This window comes from Chamaea fasciata, unplaced genomic scaffold (assembly GCF_029207755.1).
Source record: "Chamaea fasciata isolate MVZ Bird 193981 ecotype frontalis unplaced genomic scaffold, bChaFas1.0.hap1 SCAF_7, whole genome shotgun sequence".
NCBI classification, from domain to species: domain Eukaryota; kingdom Metazoa; phylum Chordata; class Aves; order Passeriformes; family Sylviidae; genus Chamaea; species Chamaea fasciata.
In genome coordinates this window covers 9,590,713-9,614,925 of record NW_027094092.1, presented here as the reverse complement: position 1 = coordinate 9,614,925, position 24,213 = coordinate 9,590,713, and the positions used below count along the sequence as shown (strand labels likewise).

At 39.9% G+C, this 24,213-nt stretch overlaps 1 protein-coding gene across 2 annotated transcripts in view; it reads left to right on the top strand.

Moving 5' to 3' along the window:
* PRMT3 (protein arginine methyltransferase 3) overlaps positions 1-15,441 on the top strand; it is a 54,877-nt gene extending 39,436 nt beyond the window's left edge. For both annotated transcript variants that reach the window (XM_066187502.1, XM_066187503.1), the window contains 3 exons: positions 5,294-5,344; positions 5,530-5,617; positions 14,806-15,441. In XM_066187502.1, coding sequence (XP_066043599.1) covers positions 5,294-5,344; positions 5,530-5,617; positions 14,806-14,915 — 249 coding nt within the window. In that variant the 3' untranslated portion in view covers positions 14,916-15,441. The remainder of the gene's footprint in view (positions 1-5,293; positions 5,345-5,529; positions 5,618-14,805) is intronic.
* The last annotated feature ends 8,772 nt before the right edge of the window (positions 15,442-24,213 follow it).

Below are 24,213 nucleotides of genomic sequence, written 5' to 3'. Positions count from 1 at the left end.
TTGTGATTTTTTTTTAATTATATTTTGCTTCATGTGATAAATAACACAGCAAGAGGGGAGGACCGATTTTTCCTTCAAGTTGTAAACACTGGAAATACCTTTCTTTGTAGTAATTGCATATTTAATAGATGCTTGTGATGATTATAGCTACTGCAATTTGGGATAGTGTTCAAAAGTGAAATGGAAGGAAAATATTTTGAACTTCACTTTTACAACTTCACTTTTACAGAAGTGTTTCTCTGAAATGCACTTAGATGTAAAAGATACATAATGGTGCATTTCAACATAAAACACCAACAAGTTACAAAAAGAAAGAAGGGAAGGTATAAGTTCCTTAAAAGAAGATAATAAACAAACCCACAATATTATAGCTAGCTTTTTATTGTCAGATATTTCAACTTTAATTTGTGTCAGTTTTTAGATTTGGGTTATCTTGTTTTTAAATACTCAGGACTAGTGATTGTAGATAAAATTGAAGAAAGCATCATCTGCATGTACTTTACTTCTAGCTTTTTTTCCTTTTCCCCAGTACATCAGTGTAGGATTCCAGATAATTTCTGAAGTGGTGCAGTGCTTACACTAATGCAGCCTGAGAGTGGTGGTGGTTGTTTTGCTTTAGGAGTTTTTGGAGCATGTGGAAACAGACCTGTGTGATGCTGTCATAGATTTTAGTTTTGCAGAGATCTTTCAAGGAAGACTGTACCATTGGCTCAGCTGGTCAGAGCATGGTGCTCATGATGCCAAGGTTGACGGATCAATCCCGTATGGGCCATGAACTCAATGATCCCTTTGTGTCCTTTGCAGCCCAGAATATTCTGTGACTCCTGCTGCTTCATGTAAAAGCAGAAATTCTAATGGTTTTTGCAAAACACTGAAAGGACAAATAATTAGAATTGTGTTGTGCCTTTGTTTCCTTCAGTACTTTTCCAGAGGTGTACATACAATTCTTTAGATCGGAAGAGACCTTTAAGGTCATTGAGTCCAACCTCTAACCCAGCACTAAACCATGTCCCCAGGTGCCACATTCACGTGATTTAAATCATTCCAGGGATGGTGACTCCAGCTGCCTCCCTGGACAGTCTGTTCTAATACTTGACAGCTCTTTCAGTGAAGAAATTTTTCCTAAATCCAATCTTAATTCCCATGGTGCCACTTGAGGTCATTTTCTCAAGGCCCCTTTTCAGGGAGTTGCAGAGAGTGAGAATGTCCCCTCTGAGCCTCCTTTTTTCCAGGCTAAACACCCTGAGCCCCCTCAGCTCCTCCTCATCAGGTTTGTGCTTCAGATCCTGCCCCAGCTCCATTCCTTTCTGTGAAGCCTCTCCAGTATCTCGAAGTATTTCTTGTGTCATTCTACAGAATCACCTGGCAGGTTTTAGGAAGGCTGGGTGTGCTCTTTGTAAAGAGTCTGTAGGAATTCTGTATAGCTGGTTTGAGATCCATTTGGCCTGGGGCAGACAAAATATGACAAAACAGCTCCAAAAGCAGAAAGATCTCAGAACTCTGACAATATAATTAAAATTTTAAGCATAACATTGTGTTTGAATGAGCATATATGGAGGACAAACTATGGAGGACCATACAAAACAATCTGTTTCTTGAGAACAGCTGGTGAATTTAATACCTCCTCTGTAGGGTGTCTGTTCAGAAATTAAACTGAACTTACTTGATGAAAATAATGTATTATTTGGATAAATTGAGTGCCTTTCAAAGTGGTGTTACTGGCAGGGCAACACATGCAATCTATCACAGGAAATCTTCCATGTGAAATCGGGGAGTGGAAAAGAAGAGAGTTAATGTAGGCTGGAGTTACTGGGAGGCTTTGGCATTGAGTTGAGATGGATATTATTCCCTGGATATATGCAAATAACTGTTTCTATTGAACAACATGTTTCAACATTTTCAGTTTTTTATTTTAAAAGGGTAAGCCACAGGCTATGTTCATCGAGGTGGGATATATTTATTCAGTGCTTTTTTTTGCTTTCTGTTTTTCCTCAGCTGTAATTGGCTTGTAGGATAGCTGTCATCAGGAATATTAGACAAATTTTGCAGGTTGTCAGTAACTACTGGGTTTGGTATTAGGCTTTTTATTTTCCCAAAGGTTTAAAATGTGAGAGATGGAGATTAAACACACCATTGGTAAAAACAAATTACATAGTTGTAACGAATTTCAGGAAGAAAATCATCAAACCACGTGTGTGTGATTGGTTCTTTTGGTTGGCTCAAAAACATTTTGAAAATTACTAATGAAAGATACTCATTAGATTTCTCAGTTGCAGTATGTGCTCTTTACAGTTAGTTTTCTAAACAGCACTCAAGCTCTCCCCTCAATGTATTTAACTTAAAAAATATAATTTCTGTTCAGCTTAACAGGGCTGGGGTTGTCTTTTGACGCAACTCACCAGAGAGTGTGTTTCAGTTTTGGGGTCTGCCACTGCCCAGTTTTAGCTGACAGAATTTTGGGGAATGCCCAGAGCTGTTCACAGGAGCATATCCTCAGGAACTTGAGCAATAATATTTTTCTGGTTTTGGTTTCTCTTGGCTCAACGATTATTTCAGTGTTCAATATTGAAGGACATCTATCCATTTTAGAACATAACAAGAAGAAATCAATGGATCAATGTAGAGCTCTTGTTCTCTGTAGTCCCTGGAGCTCTGACTAAGGCAGTCTTTGTGATGTGTAATAATTATTATTACTACTCTGGATTAGCTGTTCAGAGTAATATTCAAAGTCAGTGTTTCAGGTTGTTTCACATAGGGAAACCACTGATACTGTAAAGAACAAACCAGTTATTTAGTCGTTTAGAAAAGGTACAAATCCTGTTTCCCTTAACACAGGGGAGGCAGCAGGGAACGCTTTCTTTGCTTGTAACTGAGTTTTGTCACTTCAAAATCCGTCCTTTTATTTTCTAGCTGCTTAAGCATTTCATGACTATTACTGTCATTGAATTATTGAGTTTCCTTTCAACCTGAACTTGACCCCAAAAAATAGTTCTCTGGAGCCTTTTCTCAGGGTAGCATTTCTCAGGGTGTTTCTGTCGCCTCTTGTTACCAAGCGTATGGATACTTGCATCCACCTTAGCTATGGTCTGTCTACCTGGAGCTTTTGGCTTTTTGATCCAAGATATATCTTGATTGTGTTGTTTTCTCTGGAATCCAGATTTTGTTTTTCTCCTCAATGTGTTTTTGTTGTCACAACCTTGTTTTCCTGCAGGAATCATGTCCTAGGTTTTAAAGTATACCAGCAGTATTGAGCTGATGATTGAAAAATATTTTATATGACTTGCCAGATCTGTGACTAATGTCCAGAAAAGATTGTGCATCAATAAAAGTAGTCTGATGGGTCAATAGAACTTTGTCAAAACTTTCTCAATCTTTACTCAAAAGGCATATTAGAGGCAAGGCTTTAATTCACTTGGGAATGAGATTCTCAGACTGAGTGATAGGAGTTTAGGAGAGGGCTGGAAGAGTCACTGTTGCCACTATCTGATGCTCATTTGTCATGAAGGGCTCTCAGTGTCTCCATAGTTTGTTTTGTGTTTTTAACTCTTCAGCCAGGTTGGCATTTGGAACTTGCCAGGCTTGTCTGGAGTGGCCTTTGTTGAAAAGCAGGTGCTCTAGCATAGTTTTACTGTTTTAACACATTGTATTCTTCACTGTGTTGGCAACATGTGTTTTGGATTTAGACTAGTGAGGAAAAATACCAGAATGCCTTATTCATATTATATATTTCATAATGATAAAACCCTCTACCCTAATTTTGTAAGCATGTTTTACTCTTTTTCCATCACTAACTCATGTAAATCTGAAGGGTGTGCTATATGAAGGGTGTGCTATAGAAATTGTCCTTTTTAGCTTTTCAGAATAACAAGTTTCCTGGTCCTGGACTAGGAGAAAAACCCTGGTGCAGTAAGGAAGAGGTTACAATAGTTGTTTGCAGTGAGTTTTCATGGAACAGGCTTGCCATCATTGCATTGGTACATCCTTTGTTTGAATGCACTGCAGCTGATGTGGTGAGAGTCCCTTCCTCCCGTGGCAGGGATGGAGAGAGTCCCCAGCTGAGTCACTTCAGCTCACTGTGGTTACTCAGAAGCTCTGTTTGGGTCATTTCTTCAGGCTGATGTGATAGAAAAGCACAATTGCCTTGCAACCAGGGTCTGATGTGCTTTAGCCTTTTCACAGGACAGGAGGAAGCATGTAAACGTGAGCATGGACAGGATTTCACAGATGAAACTGTGGGGAGTGTTTTATTAGCATCTTCCAGTTATTTATTTGGGTTTCTGGGACTCTCACAAGACATTTTTTGTCAAAAAAGCAGTCCAGCATTAAAAGACTGAGTGACTAATAGTGTCAATATGCTGTTTTGTGTGTGAACATTTTATATCTATTAGCATTAGGAAGAAATTCTTCCCTGTGAGGGTGGTGTGGAACTGGCACAGGTTGCCCAGAGAAGTTGTGGCTGCCCCAATCCCCAGGTCGGAGCAACCTGGCTTGGTGAAGTTAGCCCTGCCCATGGCACAGGGCTTGGAATATGATGATCTTTTACTCCCCTTCCAACCCAAACTAGTCTGATTTGTTTTCTTATTCAAACTGGACAAAAAGTCCCACTAATGAATTAGGCACTGAAAAGAGAGGCTCTTGAGGTTAGGACTGGGATGGCAGGAGGGACAGAGAAGGAATCATATGGAGGGCTACAATTAGAAACTATTAGCTGCTGGAAGGGCTAGCAGGAAACATCTGTGAATGCTTTTCCTTATCTGTGTGTGTAGTAGAGGAAGAGAAGGTTTCCCTGCGTGGTTGTGCTCTGCCTCTGTTCACAGGGGGCTCCTGTGGAAATTCCCGTTTAGCCACACAGCGAGTGAACAAATCATGCAGAATCCCCTGTACTTGGTGTGTGTTTACTGTGGGTCACGGACAGGACAAGGACTGAGTTTTATGCATGTGGGTTTGCACATCTGAAAGGCTGTTTTCTTATATATGATTCTGGTTGCAGTTAAGTGTGGGTTGTTTCAGGAACTCATACTAAAATCTGATGTGTTACAAAATGCAGTTTACAATGGGCTGAATATTCTCAAGTAGAGCAAAGGTGTAATGGCAGCTTTTTTTTTTCTTTTTTTTTTTTTTTTTAACCTAGGATTTCTAGCAATCTTGAAAGCAGAAATACAAGTTTGCTCCTCTTGGTAAACACTTGAAAAGGAGTAGAAATTCCAGTAAATGCTTACATGAACCACAGATTTTTTCTTGAGTGTCAGTATTATTCCTTTATGGTATTTACATTTTCACCTCTTTTTTATAGGCAATTGCTGGTTACTTTGATGTATTTTTTGAGAAGAACTGCCACAACAAGGTGAGTATTTGGGGTGTTGCATTTTAAAAATGTCTTAGAGAGATGAGAATTTTATTTTGCCTCAAGGTGTTTGGTGTTGAGTCTGTTTTGCTGTAGCAAAGACTTCATATGCATTTGTGTTTGGTAATTGATTGATGTGGTGTGATATGAAAGAGGTTGTTTTTAATTGAACTCTCCCGTTGCAGGTCTTGTTTTCAACTGGTCCCCAGTGTACCAAAACACACTGGAAACAGACAATTTTTCTCCTGGAGAAGCCAATTCCTGTAGAAGCAGGTACATTTAAATTCAGTTGGGGTGCAACAGTGGTGGTAACACAACCATACAGTGCTGTTACCATTAAGTCTAAATATAAAATACTTCCAAAATTGCATGTGTTTCAAAAAGAGCTAGTAAATAACTCTTTCAGCTGCTGTTGAAGGCATTTTTTTCTCTCACCAAAGCAGGGAACTCTGTGTACAAAATTCTTGTTTAAAATTACACATAAATATATGCATAAATATCATGTAACTGGGCATATAGCTTATACTTGTATAGCTTCATACTGGAGTTTTGGTGAGAAAAGTTCTCTATCAAAGCATTTCTGATGCAAAAAAATGTAAGACCAGAACACTGCTATTGACGTTCACTTAATTTTGACATTGCTAATATTCTGAAGTATCACATTTGTCAAGTGATTGCACAGGATTCCTTGTAGCCCTCCTGAACTGTCCTATGTTTAAATGGATCATGAGTATATGCATAGGTTGTATCTGCCACAGTGGGGTTACCCTGTAAAATAAAAACAGTTTTAAAGAACTCACAGCCATGAACTCAAGCCATTGAAGTGTTGAATAGGTTGGTTTGATACACTGTAAATTTTTATAAAATGGTTAAGTACTGTAATAAGTTTCACCTTGAATTTGATGCAAGTAAAAAGGTTTTTGTTCATTCAGATGGTAAACTGTTGAGGTGAGGTTTTGAAGACTATAAAGTGGTGCTTGTTAGCGGTTTAATTAATTCTATTCATGAAGTCTTGAAAGCACATTCTATACAAGTAGTCAGATATTCCTTGCTTTATAGACACAAGTATATCCATGACCCTCATAGAATGGCCATGCAAGAGGATGGACATGCAACAGGTCAAGAATTAAAAATCTTAACTTCTTACTCCTGTAGGACTTCCTTTCAGACTCTCAGAGTCTTTTTATAATCCAAGGAAATGAAGTAGTTCCATTTTTATGCAGTTATTTTATTTGTGTCCATGTGGCCATTAGATACTCACCACTGTTGAACTCTCACCCAGTGATGAATCAGTTATCTTTGACGGCCTCTTTTCATTACAGACCAGCAGGACCAAAGGAGGAGCCTCAGAGTGGGGCTCATTTCTGCTGGTCAGTTAATAAACTCATGGTAATACCTGGCCCTGACCTGAACAGTTTGTAAATTGATCAGACATATAGGGGGAAAAGCATAGAAAAAGTTGTGTGGATGCTTCTGCACTCAATTGAACTGCTTTTACAGTTTCCTCTTCCAGCTACCAGACATGACAGCTTTTTACCTAGAGCTTCTTTCCTAGAGGCACTGAGGTTTGTGATATCTGACAAATCATTTCTGTCTTTCATGCTTTGACTTTAAATTCTTAATTTTTATTTGCTCTTTCTTAGGTCCTTTCACTTCTTGGGGTGCACCTGTGCTTTGGTGCATTTGTACTTGGCTTCTGTTCTCTTCAGATTCTCTTTCTAGACAAGGCTGACTAAGATCTCCTTGCTGCTACTCATTAAATCTCAATGTCATAGAGTGAATTTTTTTTAAGTGCAATGACATTTGTTAAAATATGCACATTATTTCATATTACAGAGATCATTTGACATTTTTCAGCTGTGTGAAATTACTGGGAGGTGTGCCCCAGCCTAGATTTCTGGTCTAGGTGTGGTGACTTTCTGAAGGCAACTGCAGAAATAATGTGCTCTGAAGCAGTGAACACAACCAACTTAACCTTCAAGATCACTTGTGCTGTAACTCCTTCCTTCCTTTTTATTAGCTCGTATTTCTTAACACTGTTCCCATAACAAATCTTGTTACAGCCATGTTTCTCTTTCTTTCTGCCTGTCTCCTTCTCTTTGTAATTATTTGAGTTCCCCTTTCCCATCCTTTTGCCCATTCTCTCTGGTTTTATATTTTCCATGAAATTACCACTTAAATCTAGGATTGTCTGCCTTTTACTTCTAGTGTTAGAGAATATTCTGAAAGAAACTCCTGATGTAATCTCCTTTTCTTTTTTAATCCCAGTCTTAATTTCTGTGGGATCTTTGTTGCTCGTAGATGACATAAGACCATCAAGCACAAGGGGCTTCCTGATATTTATATAGGGATGTATTTAAATCATTTACATGATTTTTCTGGAAAAAAACACTCCCTCTGACTTTGATCCTTCTCCTTCATTGTTCCAAAAATCTTTTTCCTCAAGACATGTTGTTATAAGTACAGATTTCCCTATCTTCCATTTTTATATTCTTTTCTTTGTCTAAATAGTGACTTGAATATTCATCTTGATAATTTGTGGTTAGTCAAATTTTTTTGTTTCTTCAGTTTTTCCATTTTTTCAACTAAACAAACTGTTCAAATTCATTTTGCAGTCTATTTCACCTTGCACTTCCAGCTGTTTCTCTTGTCCCACTTGTTAATGAGTTAGCGCTGCTTGTTACCACTTCTCATTCAGCCTGGCAGGTTGAACTGAGCTCCTCCACTCTGAGTGCACTGAGCCTTTAGGGAAACCTTGTCTTCAGAAGGGCTTCCCTCAGTGCAAGTTAACTGGAGACAAAACTGTATTGGGTTAAACACATTTGCATCATTTGAAGCTTTTACATCCATCTCTGTGTTTACAAGTATTCATCAGCCCTCTGTATAAATTCTTAGATTCAGAAATACTTTATGCCAGTGGGAGAAACAGCAAAGAAGGATGCACCTTTGGCTGAATGTATCCATAGAATCATTAAGGTTGGAAAAGACCTTTAGGATCATTGAGTCAAGCCATTAACCCAGCACTTCCAAGGGTACCACTAAACCATGGCACTGGGTAACACATCTACAGTTCCCTGGGCAGCCTGTTCCAGTACTTTACAACCCTTTCCATGAAGAAATTTTTCCTCATGTCCAATCTAAACCTCCTCTGATGCAACTTGAGGCCATTTCCTCTTGTCCTGTTGCTCATTACCTGTAAGACCATTTCCCACCTGGCTACAAGCTCCTTGCAGGGTGCTGTACAGAGCCCTGAGCTTCCTTTTCTTCAGGTTGAGCCCCCTCAGCTCCCTCAGCTGCTTCTCATCAGACTTGTGCTCCAGAGCCTCCCCCAGCTCAATTCCCTTCTCTGGACACACTCCAGCACCTCAAAGTCTTTCTTGTAGTGGAGGGCCAAAAACTGACCCCAGGATCCAAGGTGGGGCCTCAGCGGTGCCCAGAACAGGGGGATGGTCGCTGCCCTGGTCCTGCTGGCCACACTAGTGCTGATCCAAGCCAGAATGCCATTGGTCAAGACAAACTCTTCTCTTTTTTAGAAAATATTGGCAAATAAACAGAAATAATGCAATTTGGGTCTTACAATAATTTGACCAGTGTTACCATGATGGCATTCACTTGTAGCTTTTTAATAGGTTGTGGAAGAAGAATTTGCTAGTGGAAAACACATTTTAAATGTTTTTTTTGTTTTGAAAGCATCTTTCAGACTGGGCAGTGGCTGTTTTTCCCCAGTGAAGAAAAATGGTTCCTTCAGATTTTTAGTTCCAAGTAAAATAGGCTGACTAAAAGTCCCTTATCAGATGCTTTATAGCTTTTGAGGCCATGCCTGGAGTGGTTATAAAGCACTGATTGTATTTGGTTTTGCTCTGTAAAAGAGGTTGAGCTTACAGATACCCAAACCTGCTGGGTATTTAACTGGAAAATGCTCCTTTATGCCATGGCAAAATTGTTTTGTTCTGCAGTGTGAACTAGCTAATTTTCTCAGCTGTTTGATGCCAGGGCATTTGTTGTAAAAATAGATATATTTTCTCAACCATAAAAAGGACTGAATGTTTTGATCTATTCTAATGATAGCAGAATCCAGCAGCTGCAAGCCAAAGGATGGGTCTTGGAGCTCATCCTGCCTCCTTTGCTGGTCCTGCTGTATCCTGCACTCCATGTACAATGTTTGTATGTCTCTGGGATGAAGAGGAGAAGGTTAATTCTGGGTCCAAAGGTCTGGACAATGAGGCAATAAAATCTACGCCTAATTAATACTGATTATTTGCTGCTGAGTTTCAGCTTGATACCTGTGGTAGATAGCTTTGTATATAATGGATATATGCAAATGGATATATTTAATGGCTAATTTCTGTTCATTTCATTTAGATTTAATGTGTGAGTGGGGATAGCCTCTTACTCTTCTTGTGTTCTGAAAAACCAGTTTTCTTCCTCATGGACTGTGACAAGAGACTTGAAACTGATTTTCAGTCAAGTAAAACAAAATGGCATCAGCATGTTGGATATGCTTTTAGTGTTTAGCAAGCAATTAAAATTAAAGAAATTGGAGAAAGAAGCAATATATCCTGGGTTTTCTTAAACAAAATAGTGATATATTGTGACTCCCTACAGAGTACGAGCCTTCTCTTAGAGCCCCTCTAATAGCTTGAACATGTCTTTATTTTGAAAATTGAAATTGAGATGCCAAAGCAGTATCTTTTTCTACTTAATGGTCCAAAAATGAGTCTCTTCCTTTTGTTGTTTGTTGAAATATTCCTGCTCAGCAAACAAAAAGTTACGTCGTTCTCATTCGGTTGTCTCAAAAATTTGCTAAATCAAATGCTTACAAAAATTATTTTAAAGGAATCTTTTCAGAAACAGTGCATTAAGTTAAAACCCAGCTCTGTATGCAGGCATATTCTATTAGCAATAAAAGAGCCTATTGTCAGCATTGTGTGCTCTTCATATTGCCTTGCAGTGAAAATAAAACCTTGATTTGTTTTTCTATGGTGTTAAAAGGGCTAGCACAGGAAAGCTGGAGCAGAGCTCACATGACTAAGCTCCTGTAAAATCTTTGATTGTCTTTAGTTCCCCAGTCTCTGTAATTGGAAAGCTGTTTGTTAACTTACAAACTGAAAGAATGTTCATTTGTCTACTTTGACAGCACTATTAAAAGTAGGAAAACAACACTGGCACGATTAATCTGTCTGAATGTTTTGATCCTATACTGAAATACTTCAATATTGTGCACCCCAGTTGGATAATTTGGCTCCTAATTAAGATTTTAGTGTCTGTTTTGCCTGTCTACAGCTGCAACATGGTGTCTATAGAAGTCTGTCTCTGGTTTATTTACAAGTGGCACCTCCAAAAATGATGCTGGCTTTTAAAATCTGGTAAATGTTAAAACCTGAATTTTGAGATCACACTAAGTCTGGCAAGTCTTATTTTGTATTTATCAAAATCTCCATTTTAAAATGATCCTGCTGACCTTTCAGAAACATTTTTTTTTGTTTCAAGTGTGGATTTCAGGGCACTAAATTGAGAGGATCTCTTCTAGAACATGGCTGTTGTGTCTCATTTAAAGATAATAAAAATCCCATGTTTAGACAGGGAAACTTGGATAGACTGATGACCCAGATGTCCCATTCTGGGTGCCTCCCTTTGCAAGTTCTGCAGCTGCAAGGGAATATGCTTCAAACAGCAGCAACAATCTGTTTTTCTCAGACTTCTGTCACACTGCTGAGAGAAAGCTTGGGACAAGGTAATACAGTTTAGAATCTCCACTACAAAAAGTGGTGAATTAAGCCAGTTCTAGGTGAGTGAGTTTGCCCACTGCCGCTCTACATTGTGGAGGACCTGGGCTTCAGTGGTTCCCTGTGGCAGGTCTTTGTGGTGCCTGAGCTATCTGGGGATCTCTGTCACCTGCAGGGCACACGTCACCTTAGGCAGCCACACAAACCTGTCTTGCCTTGCTCAGCTGGCAGGGCAGACTTCTTTGCTGCAGCCTCATTCCTGGGTTGTCTTGAGCAGTTGAAACTTGTCAATTTGGTACAGAAACTCCTCAGAGAATATACTCAGAGCATGCATGGAGAAGACAGAGCCTCAGGATAGTTTCAGCAGAGGTTGAACAGTGATGCAACAGAAAGGAGTTGGCAAACAGCTGATAAAAGTAGCCAGCCTAGAAGAAGGGTATCACAGATACCAAAAAAGCAGTGGCTGCTGCTCCAAACAGAAGCTGCTTGTTGGATCACACTGGGTTGGAGATTCAGTAGAAGTGGCCAGAGGGGAAGGCAGCAGTCTGTGCACAGCTGCAGGTGCCTGCAGTTTAAGAGGATGAATGGGAAGATTAAGGATAAGTTCCTGAGGTTAAGGGAAATGCTCTTGGTCCCACCGCACACTGTTTCAGTCTTCTCTTGTTTTCCATTGGCAGAAAATAGGTGGTATATGGAAACCACTTTCTGCCCAGAGTAATGCTTCTGAGACTTGCTGTTTTTTCTGTTGCATGCTGGAACTCAGTTTTGCATTAGATAGTGGGTCCAGTTAATTAAACTAGATCGTTAAATTGTCAGCTTCCAGCAAGGACAACCTTGTTGTGCGGAGCAGTATCAAATCCTGGTTTGTGACTGGGAAGGCACAAACACACTCAGTGGTTCTTTACATTGTAGGGGACTTCTAAAAGTACTTTTCACCAGCAGTTCAGTAGGTTAAATGTGTTTAGCCCAAAGCCCACTGCAGTTTTCTAGTAGCTCTCTGAAACAACTCCAGTGAGCTCTTTCATAAGATTCTTAAATTTTATTGGTGTTCAGAATAAATAATGGTTTGAGTACTGTGTTCTTACTTGTCCCACTGTTAGCTTCATAAAACTCTTCCAGGGGAAGAAAAGAAGGAAACCTGAAAGACTTTGATTGCTGACTGCCTTTGGTAACTCTTTGAGTCTTTTTTGGGATCAAAGAGGAAGGAGACACCAACTTGGATTGGAAGGCAGGGTAGTTTCTCACATTACAAGCTCATTGCCATGAGTCATTCCAAGCTTTTAAGTGGATGTTTTGGATATGCATGCAAGGGTCTCTGTAGAATCTTTGGGTTTGATCAAATCCTTTATGGACTGAAAAACCATGATTTGTTAGGCCTGAACACTCTTCGTGATGGAGGATCTCTGCACTGAGAGATACCTTGGCTCTCAGACCTCGGGCTGGCCCCGTGTGTGATTGTATTATATGATAAGTGACAGATGAAACTGCTTACAGTTTACTGGTGGTAAAACTCAGAACCAAAATGAACTGGTTCGAGTGTCCAGAGCACAGGGACTGCAGAGCCTGCAGTCAGCCTTGCATTCTGTGAGAGGGGGTCAGTATGGACACAGGGATGTCTTTTTTCCTGGACTAGCCAGATATACACAGCACTTCTCCTGAATTCTTCGCCTTTTTCCTTTTGGGGGAAAATTTCAAGCCTCCCCAGGGGATAATAAAAACACGGGGAGAGGATGGTAATGGATTCAGTTTTGTCCTAATCAAACTGCAGTGGCACTGGGTGGTTTGCTTGCATTCAGCTGAGCGTGATAAGAGCAAGGTGATGCAGCTGAGTCCCAGAGACAGCTTCCTCCAGGCAGCTCCTAGGACAGAGAGTGGGGGAAAGCATCCGTCATTTTCTATCTCCATGGCATTGATTAATTGTTCAGAACTGCCTTTCGGTTACTGCTGTTGTCTGCTTCTGCCCTCGGAAAAGCACATTTAGTGTGGTTACAGCATAAGGAATAGCTGGGGGAAAAAATGAATGGAATGCTTTGTTTCCTTAACTGTCTTTACAAACAGAATCTGAGGGTTCTGTTCTATGAAGTCAGCTATTTGTGAAATGATGTTTAAGTTTTTGCTTCATTTGTTTTATTGTTTTGTATTAATGTTTTAAATGGGAAGACGGAAGTGTGGATTAATTGAAATCATGGAATTTTAGTTCTCAGAGGCTCTTTAGTCTTACTGAATTGTTATCACAGGATGTTAAAATAAATAGGTCATTTTGAAGCAGTTTTGAAAATCTGTGTGTTCAAATCAGGTTAAATTTCCTAGCTGGAGTGAGTCAATGATGCCCTTTTTTCTTTATCTTGTCCTTCTGTCTGGCAAATCTGTCTCTGAATAATCTGTGAAACCGTTTTCACAATTCTCTGCAAATTGCATTGTGTTATGTCAGTCTTTTGATTCCTAACAACAAAGCTGCACGGGAGTTGTAGTGGAATCTCCAGCTAACTGTTACATGATGAAAAAAAACCCCAAAATATCAAAAATATTTTTTCTTCTGATCCTTGATATTACAGTCATTCTTGCTGATAAGCCTTCTTTGATATTGGTACTGCAACCTTTAACAAAATGTCCTGCATTTATAATTTGGACTTTCTGTCAGTTTACTATTTGTGAATGCAACTGAGAATTGTGCCAAAATGGAGACCTTCAAAATGCTTCCTGAATTTGAAACCCACTTAGTTTGGAAATTGCTATTTGTTTTCATTTTTGCAATAAGAAAGCTTTGAAAGATACTAACAGTGGCTCTTAAAATCACAGTGAGTAATGAACAGCTGGAAAAATACTTCTCATCCAGTGAGATAGAAAAGTAGCAGCAGTGGATGTGGCTGGTGTGAGCAGTGAAGATGAGTGGGGCCTGATGGAAGAGTAGCAGGGAACTTCCTGCTGTGGATGGGCATCATGGCCTGCTGTGATGTGCTCAGCAGAATCATCTGTGAGGATGTAGCTCTTCTGGGTTTAAAATGGTGGGGTGAGGTGGCTCACCAGTGGTCTTCCTAAATGTGCACATTCGCAAATGTGTCTGTCTATGTTTTGTGAGTTGTATGTTCCTAATTTACAAATAGTCCTTAAATGAAAGGTCTTAGTAAGGAGTGAAAAGAAATTGAGATTAGGTTTTTTCTTCTGTGTAAAAGCATTTGCCCTGGGTGTAACTGGAGGACATATCTGTCAACCCTTACGACACTGACACTTTGTAAAACAAAACCTGCAATTAATAATGTATCTACTTGAAATGCCACAAAGATTTCTGTGGCAGTTTCCTGCCAGATAAAAAAAAAAAAAATCACCCAGTCAGAACTTAAATAAAATGCGGTGCAAATACAGAGCACATGGCCTATTCAGCAGGAAGGGAATAGGCTGTTGTGGCTACATGGTTTTAGTCCAAGATGGTGAATATATCCAAGGGGTAGAGTGCTTTTCCCCAGCCACAAGTGAAATATTTGACATATCAGTAATTTGGGTGAACCTCTGAGAAATGAAGCATCAGCCGCAACTCAGCACCTCTCCAGGTTTAACTGCAGTTGATTTGGCTTAGGTTTGTTGTCAAGAGCTCCAAAAACTTAAAACTTTTGTAGACTTTCAAAATTCTGATTAATTGGGAACAGCTTCTCATGCAACATGGATGCAATGCATCTTTGCTGTTACTGTGAGTGATTCAATACTGTAACCAGAGCAATTCCCTTCTTATTTTTTCAGGAGAGGCCCTGAGAGGAAAGATCACAGTCCGCAAAAACAGGAAGGATCCGCGATCCCTCTTCATCACCCTCTCAGTGAAGGACACACAGCAGGCCTACAGCCTTCAGTGAAACTCTGCCCCTGTCTGGGAGGGGTTCAAATTCAAATGCTGCATTGGGCTGCTGATAACTGTTCTGAAATATCAAAAAAAATGGTAAACTCTTGGGTTTGTGTGTGTGCACACACAGGAATATGGAAAAGTTGCCTAGAACTGAGATTTACGAGAAAATCAGATTCTGCTGCTTCACGTGGTGTGAGGCAAGCAAGAAAGATGGGTTTGGGTTACCTGAGACTGCTGGGTGAGAAAAAAATGAGCCTGAAGTCTTGCTGTAAGGAACAATAAATATGATCTCTCAATAACGTTTTATTCTTCCACTGGCAAAATCCTTATATAGTATTTTTTTATGAAAGACACAGCTAAATCATGTGTCAGTGTAGCTCAGCAGTAGCTGGAAAATCCCAATGGGAATAATTTTGGAATTCCAACTGCAAGATTACAGCAACAAAAATGGGTTTTTTACTACACTTCTGCAGTTTTAAAGTTGTACACGTTTCAGTTACATTTGTCTAAATAAATGAACCCAGTGTGATATATAATGCAGTTGCTGCTTTGCTCGTGTTCTGTGTAATTGGAAATTCTTTCTTTCCTGCAATAGCTCATTTATTTGTGCCTACAGATTTTTCTCTACTAACCTGTTGGGGCAGAGGTGGATGGAAGTGTGTGTCTTAGCAGCTTTAGGAAAAACACAACAAACAAAAGCAGTTGCTGGAAGGGTGGGTTTGGTTTGGGTTCTTACAGAAACACTGGACACCCAAGGGTTGACTGTTCTTGGGAGGGGGGGTGCACGTAGGTATTCATTTTTATTCCCTTTAGGCTCCTTAAATGTCCTGATTAACATGTGGATGTTCAGGAGCTCAGCTCACGTAACAGGAATGCTCAGGTACTGATGTTAAATCCCTCAGTTTATGCAAGTGAGACTGCACACAATTCTTAAATCCCATCTATTTTCACGATAGGCTTTACTATAAAAAACTTAATAAAATTAGACAATTGCACACACAGAAAAAAAAGATGCAAATTTTATTTCCCAGTAGTATCTGAGAAGTGGGAATGCTCTACAGTGGTAAACGTGTGAGTCTCAGTGAGCTGCTAACGCTTGTCTAGCTTGGTGACATATATCCATTTTGGATATTGGTATCATCTAACCAGAAGGAAAATGTTCAGAAAAGACTTGCAGTATTGTAAAGCCTGAGGAGAGTCATTTAATAAAGGCACTGGATTTTCAAAGAACTTCAAGCACACAAGTGGACATTAATCCAATGGTGACTGTCTCACAGCATCCTGTGGAAATAACCCATCAATTATAGGGGTTTTTTTTCCAGTCTAGCAGTTGAATAGTATGGGATTCATCTGACAGCACAATCAGTTATTTACGTTTCCTTATTGTAACTCTAAGAATTAAATATTGTAGGAAATAGGATCAATAAATACTCACTTAAAGGGACTCTAGTGATTGAATCTGAGGCAGAAAAGTAGGAAGTAACTGTTTGGAGTAGAATATGCCCTTGAAATTGTCCAGTGAGAGATAATAATCCTTCATACAAATGTTATCCTTTATTCTGAGGAACATGGTCACTGTGGCCAAAGATGCAAATAGTCTGTAGCTGAATTAAAGATAAATAAATAAACAAAATAGTGTGGAAATGGCTGATATTCTGCATAGTTCATGGAAACATTTCTTTCTCCGTGTGGTATGAACAACTTGTTCATCAGTCATTGATGTATCAAATTTTAAAATATTTTTTAACAATTGGGGTAGTCACAATTTCAGACCCAAATGTATTACTTCAGTGTGTGCTCCTGTATTGAGAACAGAAAGAAAAAATCAAGTTGTAGACAGCCTGAATTTCACTTATCATCTGACAGCATTTGTCTGTTATACCAGCTCATCTAAATTTACCTCACAGGTTTTATTTCTTTAGCTACAATGTCTTGTGTGACAAAATCTTTTTTTTTTCCTTTTCCTTGATTAAGCAGTATCAAAATTATAAATCTTATGGGTTATATCTCAGTAACTTTGAAATTCAAATGAGGCATTTAGTTACCTGCCTCTGTTAGAGGTCTGTTTTCCCCTATTCCTCCCTGTCCTTCCCTGGTGCTGCTGTGGACAGATGCAGGTTTTGATGCAGAAGCAAACCCCACTGGTGGCTGCTGCTCTCCACTGCTCCCTCTCCACCTCAGGATTCTGGTCTGACATGACCCACAGAGCTGTTTGCTGCTGGCTCCTTCCCAGAGCATCTCTTGTCTCTGACTTCTGGGTTTTTCCTCCTCTCGGGTTTTTTGTTGGTTTCCATTTTGTTTGAACTTCTAATGTGCCCTGACAGCGTTCCCTTATTTCTGATGACCTGATCTGTCCCATCCTAGGCTACTCGTCTTCTCCCTGATCCTTTCATTTGAAATGTTGAATGTGCAGCTGATTCCTGGGAGATGCAACCACCCCGGTACAAATCTAATCCTTGCCTCAGCCACCAATGCTGCTCAGAGCATGCTTGATTTGCAGGCACAGCAGAAAGGGGATGCAGATGCAAGAAGACAGATACAGACAAAGGGTTGTCACAGGCCTTGAAATGTATGAATAAGTTGTTGTTGCTAATGGAGAACTGCCAGAGCACATAAAAAAACTTGATTGGGTCTGTGATGCTTATCTAGGAGGATATAAAGAAAAAATAAATACGATTTGTAATTTCAGGTCGGTTGTCAGATGCGTGAAGAAATACAAGGTGGAATTATGATACCTTCCTTAATGTGTAATTTCATGCCTAAACAAAGCCTTTCCTTTGGCATCAGAAAATTTAGCACCCTTAGTTCACCTCATAAATTCATTTTGTGAAAATTACACTCAACAAAGGGCAAATGAATACGTGGGGGGTAGAGGCATGTCTGTTTTCCAAGAGGATAAAATTTGCCTGACCCAAATTACAGGTAGCAATTACAAATTTATTGGAAAAGTGTCTTCATTTGCAAAACCAGGGAACCTGCATGGTAGGTATTAGCAGTGTCATGTAAGTTTGTATATGGGAGTGGGTTTGGGGGGTTCAGGGTTTTTTTTTTTTTGAAAGTATGTTTTTGCCATGTGTAATAATGAAGTCCAGCACTTCTGATGAATATTGCTTGGACAGAAGCTTTTAATCTTTAATCCCATAGTTAACCTTTTTCTCAAGGAGTGTCCTTAACCAGCGGTTATCAGTCTCAATTCATGCTGAAGCAATTTGCATTATACTTAGCCCTAAGTCAGAGGAGTTAAGACTGAGCAGTGATTCATAGAAGTTCTTTTAATATTCAGATAAAACCTGAAGGTTGGCCCACCTTCTACTTGCAGATCTGTGCCCCAAGTCTGTACTTGAAGATAAATCACCCACCTGAAAATCGTACGGATGCTCACAGCTCTGCTTCTTATTTAGATGCTAATGATACGTTGGGTTTTGTTGTTTTTCTTTTTAATCTTGTCTTCTGCAGTGCTTTTAAATGTTTAGCTGAGCTGTAAAATTATCTTGCTGCTTCTACCCATCAGAGAGCAGCTAAGCAAGACTGACAAACTTGGAAGCTTCTGGTCCTTGGTTACTGAATGACTCTTCAGTGAGCACCATGCTGAGGTCTCTTAATAGGATTTTTGTGTGTACACCTCAGTTTGACCTTCTAAATTCTGTCCTGTGAGGTGTGCTGTAATGAGACAGATCCAGCTTCTGTGATCCAGGGAAAAGCAAAGCCTCAATTTCCAATAAAGTTCTACAGAGGATTCGGAGAGCTGGTTTGGGAGATACAGCTTCTAACTAAAAATGTAGGCTGCTAGCATGGTTTGAAGAGTTTTATTTCAAGGATGCTTCTCTGCTCTCTGTTTAATAGTGCCTGAAGTTCCCAACAGTAATGACTCTTAGCATTTTCTGTCCCTGGTTTAAATTATCTGAAAGAAAAATTGCAGCAGTGTGTCTTCCCCGAGGTTTGTGGAATGACACAACCTGGCCATGGCTGGCTAGAAAAGGTAGGAGAGGGAGGTGGGAGATCAAGGATTGAAAGTAAAGGCTTGTGTGAAGACCAAAGCAATGATTTTAATTTTGGAAACCAGGTTTAGAAGTGCAATTTTCTTCTCCTTTTACTGTGTGGATTAACTGCATAGTAATGGCATTTAGGAGTTTTCAAAGGCAACCAAAAATAAAGCCATGGGCATGTATCTGAATACACAAGCTTTGAAAGGAATGGCAAAGATGTTTAACATTATTTTGTTTATCCAGGCATTGACAGATGTTAAAGCTGGTGAAGTAGTGACATCTCATTAAAAGACAAGTACCTTATTACATGGAAAGGGAAATTAAAGGGAAAATCTGGCTTTTAATGTTACGAGCACTGCAGAAAAATTTGCAGAAGGACTTAACGTGATTAAATAGGTGTAGAAAACGTCCAGTTTGAATTGCTTTTCTATAACTGGACAGAAACCTGAAGATGGTTCAGTGTTCCCAGTTTAGTTAAAGTTCAAACACATACTGTTTGATATAATTTTTGACCTTATATTAAATTCATAGGTCAATAATTAACTTCACGGGGAAAGTGGTATTAGTAAATACCAATTTAACAGTATTGTTGAGCAGCTAAGACAGAAGGTGAGGTACCACCTAGTATCTTTTTCTGCTGGTGAGGTACCATGCACACAGGAATTATTAATAGGATATTTTAAAAGCTGATGCTTTTTCAGCACCTCACCATAATGTTTAAATGTCTGTTCCCTGGTGCCCACCTATTGGCTCAGATTTTTTATCTGCTTTGCAAATTCCCGTATATCAAAATAGAAACTTCATTTCTATCCCTTTCTGAATGGCAAGGGTGTTACTCGTGTTACTGAATTCCTGATGCCTCCAGGCTCCAGCGCTCTCTGAACTCCTCCGTGGTGAATGGAAAGGTCTCACACATCCCATGGAAAAACTCCTACCATGAAACCATTGATTTCTGGATTTATAACATTTCTATTGCTGTTCCTCTAATAATTAACCAAAGTAAAATAAAAGACTCTTAATGACAGCGATAACAAATTAAAGAGGAATAAAGCTTACTCAACATGTTAATTCTATTTTCCACTTGGGTACTACTCAAAAAATCAGTGCAAACAGAGTGAGAGCAAATATGTCCCATGGAAAGCAAACTGGCTGAAGTTAGCCTTTCACAAGTAAGAACTACAACCCAAATAGAATTATTCTCCTTGGATTCAACTGGCAGATGCTAAAGTAATCTCCCTTCACATGGTGATTTCAGAGGCTTTTCAAGTTATTCTGTTTTCTCCCAAGGAAAAATGGGTGAAGGGGGGATACCCATTTTTTCAGGGTTTTTTTTCCTTACATTTCTGGCTTCTTGATACATGACACAAAAGAAGGGATGAATTTTTCCAAAGTGACTTACATTAGCTGAGAGAGATCACATCTGCACCCCAGAGTAATGTGCAGTGAGGAACAAGGTGTGGATGATTCAAGTGCTTAGAGGATACCCACATCTGGCAAATTACGACTGGTGAAAACCCTTCTGGACATAATGCCAGTCCTACCAGAATATTATCTGTGCCAAGTGTGCTCCTCTTGGGATCACTGCACCTGGCTTAATTTGCTTACCACTTAAGCAGGTGATATTCACAGACTAGAATTAAAAATAAACTAAATAAACAAATAAAATGTAACATTGACAGAGCTCACCCGGTATTGCCCAAACAGATTATTACACATTAGCTTCATTCTTTGGAACCATCACCCTCTGTTTGCAGCACTTTTCACGATAAAGTCAATCTTGCTAAGAATTTAGCTTTTGCTTCTGTTTCCCTGAGTGTTGCAGACTGCCTGGATGAAAGAAAGAGCTCTGGGGTGACAGGCAGAAAAGTGAGTTGGTGGGAGGCACACCAGAAGACCAAAGGTCCTGGGGGGCACAAGAAGATCCCTTGAAGGAATGCTGATCCACTTTGGGTAATGACGGTTTAGGTAATTAAGCCTGAAATACGAGTAGGATCCAGTAAGTAGAATTGAATTTTGATTTAACCTTATGGGTTATGCAAAGAGAGGAGCGCTGAAAAGAGGGAATTTCTTAATAATATTGACTCCTGTCACAGCACTGGACATTCTTGGAACAAAGGCTACTCAACTGGAAAATTGGATATGAGGAGGAGGAGGACTTCTCTGTGACTCAGATGTTAAACTGTGCTGTACTGCTTGCTTGGGAATTAACACAAAGCCTTGCACTGAGGAGAAAAAGCGGTGCAAAGTTTCTTGCCTCATACTAGTACATGCACTGGTGTTAATTTTGGGAGCATTGTGCCTTTAGAACAGTCACAGCCCTTGTGTTTGTGGAGACCCCAGAATGGATTTGGCTGAGAAAATAACAGATGTTATGTGGTGTCCCCAGAAGTAGAAATAATGCTGTTACCATTGGTTCGCAGTGACTTTGACCTCCTTTAGGGAGCCAGGTGACCTGGACTGAGCAGCCTAGTGGGCACAGGTATTGCCAATCTTTTTAACTTCTCACCTGGAACAAACCAACATCCTTTGAAAATGACAGCAAACCACAGCAGGGAGCACACTGCCAGCTGAGGAAAATGGAAGGACAGGGGGTTTGGTTAACCAAGGTCATTTAATGTTGTCAAAACCAGAGGATATTGAGGTAAAAGTGACAAGCTCCTTTAATTATCAAACTATTCAGCTCTGATCAAAATATTCTGAAGTGACATGGGATTTTAATTTTCTTTTTCTTTTATTGCAGTGATGAAACTGAGATTTATATATAATTTTTACAAAAGTTTGCCTTTCTGATTGCAAGCTCCTCAAAAACCTGAAGGCAACCTCCTTTATGGTTCCGTAAATGAAAGATAATTTAAGATTGCTTCTTTTAAAACAGGCTTCCTGAATGTCATTTCTTCAGAACAGGTTGATCTATATTTTAATATTTAAAAGATGTCATGCTTTTTCTCATCTTCCTGTGTCAAAAAAAAAGCCCCACAGGCAGATGATGTGGTGTAAGGGTAGGAGTAAATACTCCATCTTTCATGGCTTTCAAAACAACTTTTAGTCCATTGTTTTGGTCAATTCTTAAGTTAAAACCTAAATGCAACGTCTGGCTAAGGAATACACCATGGAGTTAGGGTTGTGGCTGAGTCCATCCCTTAATGGAATTTTGTGGTTTTCACACGGAACTATTTTTCTGAATCAGATGCTTCATGCCTGATTTATTCATCCATGTGACAGTTAATTATTTTTGAAGTAATTGAGACATTATTGAAGGAAGTGGGTGAGAGAGCTGTCAGCAGGAAAACCTCCACAAAATCAATATTATAACATCATCTGGCACAGGCTGCCCAGAAAAGTTGAGGATGCCCCATCCCTGGAAGTGTCCAAGGCCAGGTTGGATGGGGCTTGGAGCACCGTGGGATAGTGGAAGGTGTCCCTGGCAGGGGAGTAGATGTGGGAACTGAAAAAGCAGAGGACTTTCACAGCATTGCAATAAGCTTAGAGGTTTGAAACAGAGTTGAATTTTAGGCCTTGAAATGTTTGGAGCATAGAAAGTTTCTGAGCTGCAAAAAATAGAGAACAAGCAACTCTTATATGCTGTAAGGTGTACCAGCTTTAGGGTCCCTTCCATGCCAAACAATCCTATGGTTCTGTGATCCTGTAGCCTGCTTTCGTAGTTGCCACCTGAAAACTTTGCTTCAGTCAGTGGAGTAAGAAAGAAATGGCCAAGCTGTTGTCCCAGTCCCACCATTTCTCTGCTCACATGGATTTATTCCCAGCAAGAGATTGTCATGACAGTCTGCAGAATTGAGAAAAGCCTTTCAAAGAACATAGAGGTGAGTTTATATAGGTTTTTGATAAAATGCTGCTCTTTGATATGCCGGCCAGGATGTGGTTGCTTTCCCTGAGTTCTGTCATTGCTCCTCTGAGACCACTCTGTGCTTGAATGTTTTTAATAAATTCCTGTGTTCGTACCTCAGGTTAGAGCACTAAGAGCAAAATGAAGCCATTCCCATTAGTCAGAATGGCCAGCTAATGTATTACCAATAAACCTTGTTTTCAGTAGGTCATTGCCAGTCAATCTGCTCTTCAGCATACTCCGATGTTGCTGGCTGTGTTTTTAAAGCACTGAAGTGTACTGATCCCTTGGATGAGTACAAATACATCTTTTCAAACCTCCTTCCCCATCTGCATTCACTGTTTGATAGGTGCAGCTGTCGTTATTTGGGGAGGAGGAGAAGTGGTCAAGCATCAAACTTTGATTTGTTTGAAGTGTGCTATGCACTAAAGAACATTTCACCAGTCTCTTTGGAAAGGTGGTGTGGTGGAGAACCAGAGAGCCTGAGGCACTGGGTAGATCTGTCATGTGCTTTTTTGCATAAAATATTTTAAATACAGAGTCTCTTTCCAAAGTGTCTCACCTCTACCTGTCTTCCATCAGGAATAAAAACTTAGGTGACCTTAGCCAAGCGTAATTTACCATTTCTCTAGAGATGAAGCTGAATTAAGGAGAGGGATGCAAAAGCCTAGCTGGTAACAAGAGTGTCGGTGACAGGAAAAGTTAATAAAAGGCAATAAAATACCTACCTGCATCTTGGTAATTACCTCAGCCTAGAGCTGTGTGTGGTTTAAGAAAACATCACCAGATCCTATTACATTTTCCTGTGCTTCACAGAAGCCTCTGCAGGTCTTATTTCTCTTTCATCCTCACTCTCTGCAGCCTGTTGCAGCTCACACTGTGAAGTTATTTTTCATGCTCGGAAGCATGGAAATAGAAGGGAGAGAGATGAGCTGTCACCTGGAGGGTTTTTGCAGGAGGGTTTTTGCAGGTGGAGCTGATGAGGGGCCAGGGGAGAGATGGTGCAGGTGACATTTCATCTTTCTGCAGCACATTCCAGGGACTACATTTTGCTCCAGCTTGCTTCCCTCTGATTGTGTGGGATTTGAGAGAGATAAATAAGCCACAGGGATTAATACCATTTGGCTCCACATAGGCGCTTTCTGTGCTTGTATGTTCAGTGATAATCACACTAAAAGAAAAACACTGAGCATGCACAAGCCCCTCTTTTCTGCCTGCCACTGTCCAAGGGGAGGCCTTATGTTCAAATCCTCCTGCCTGTTGTATCTAAATCTGAGTTTTGAAACAGGCTGTGGTGGCCTTGCTAGCCTAAAAAAACAGATAATTAGAGATTCTGAATCAGCCCTGTTTGAACACTGCTGACTCTGTCAGCTGATATCAGGAGCTGCTGGTAGCTTTTAGATCATCTCTGCAGAAGAAACAGTTCTGTTTTGCAGACCTTATTACTGCTTGTCCTTGGACTGTACATTCATTTCCAG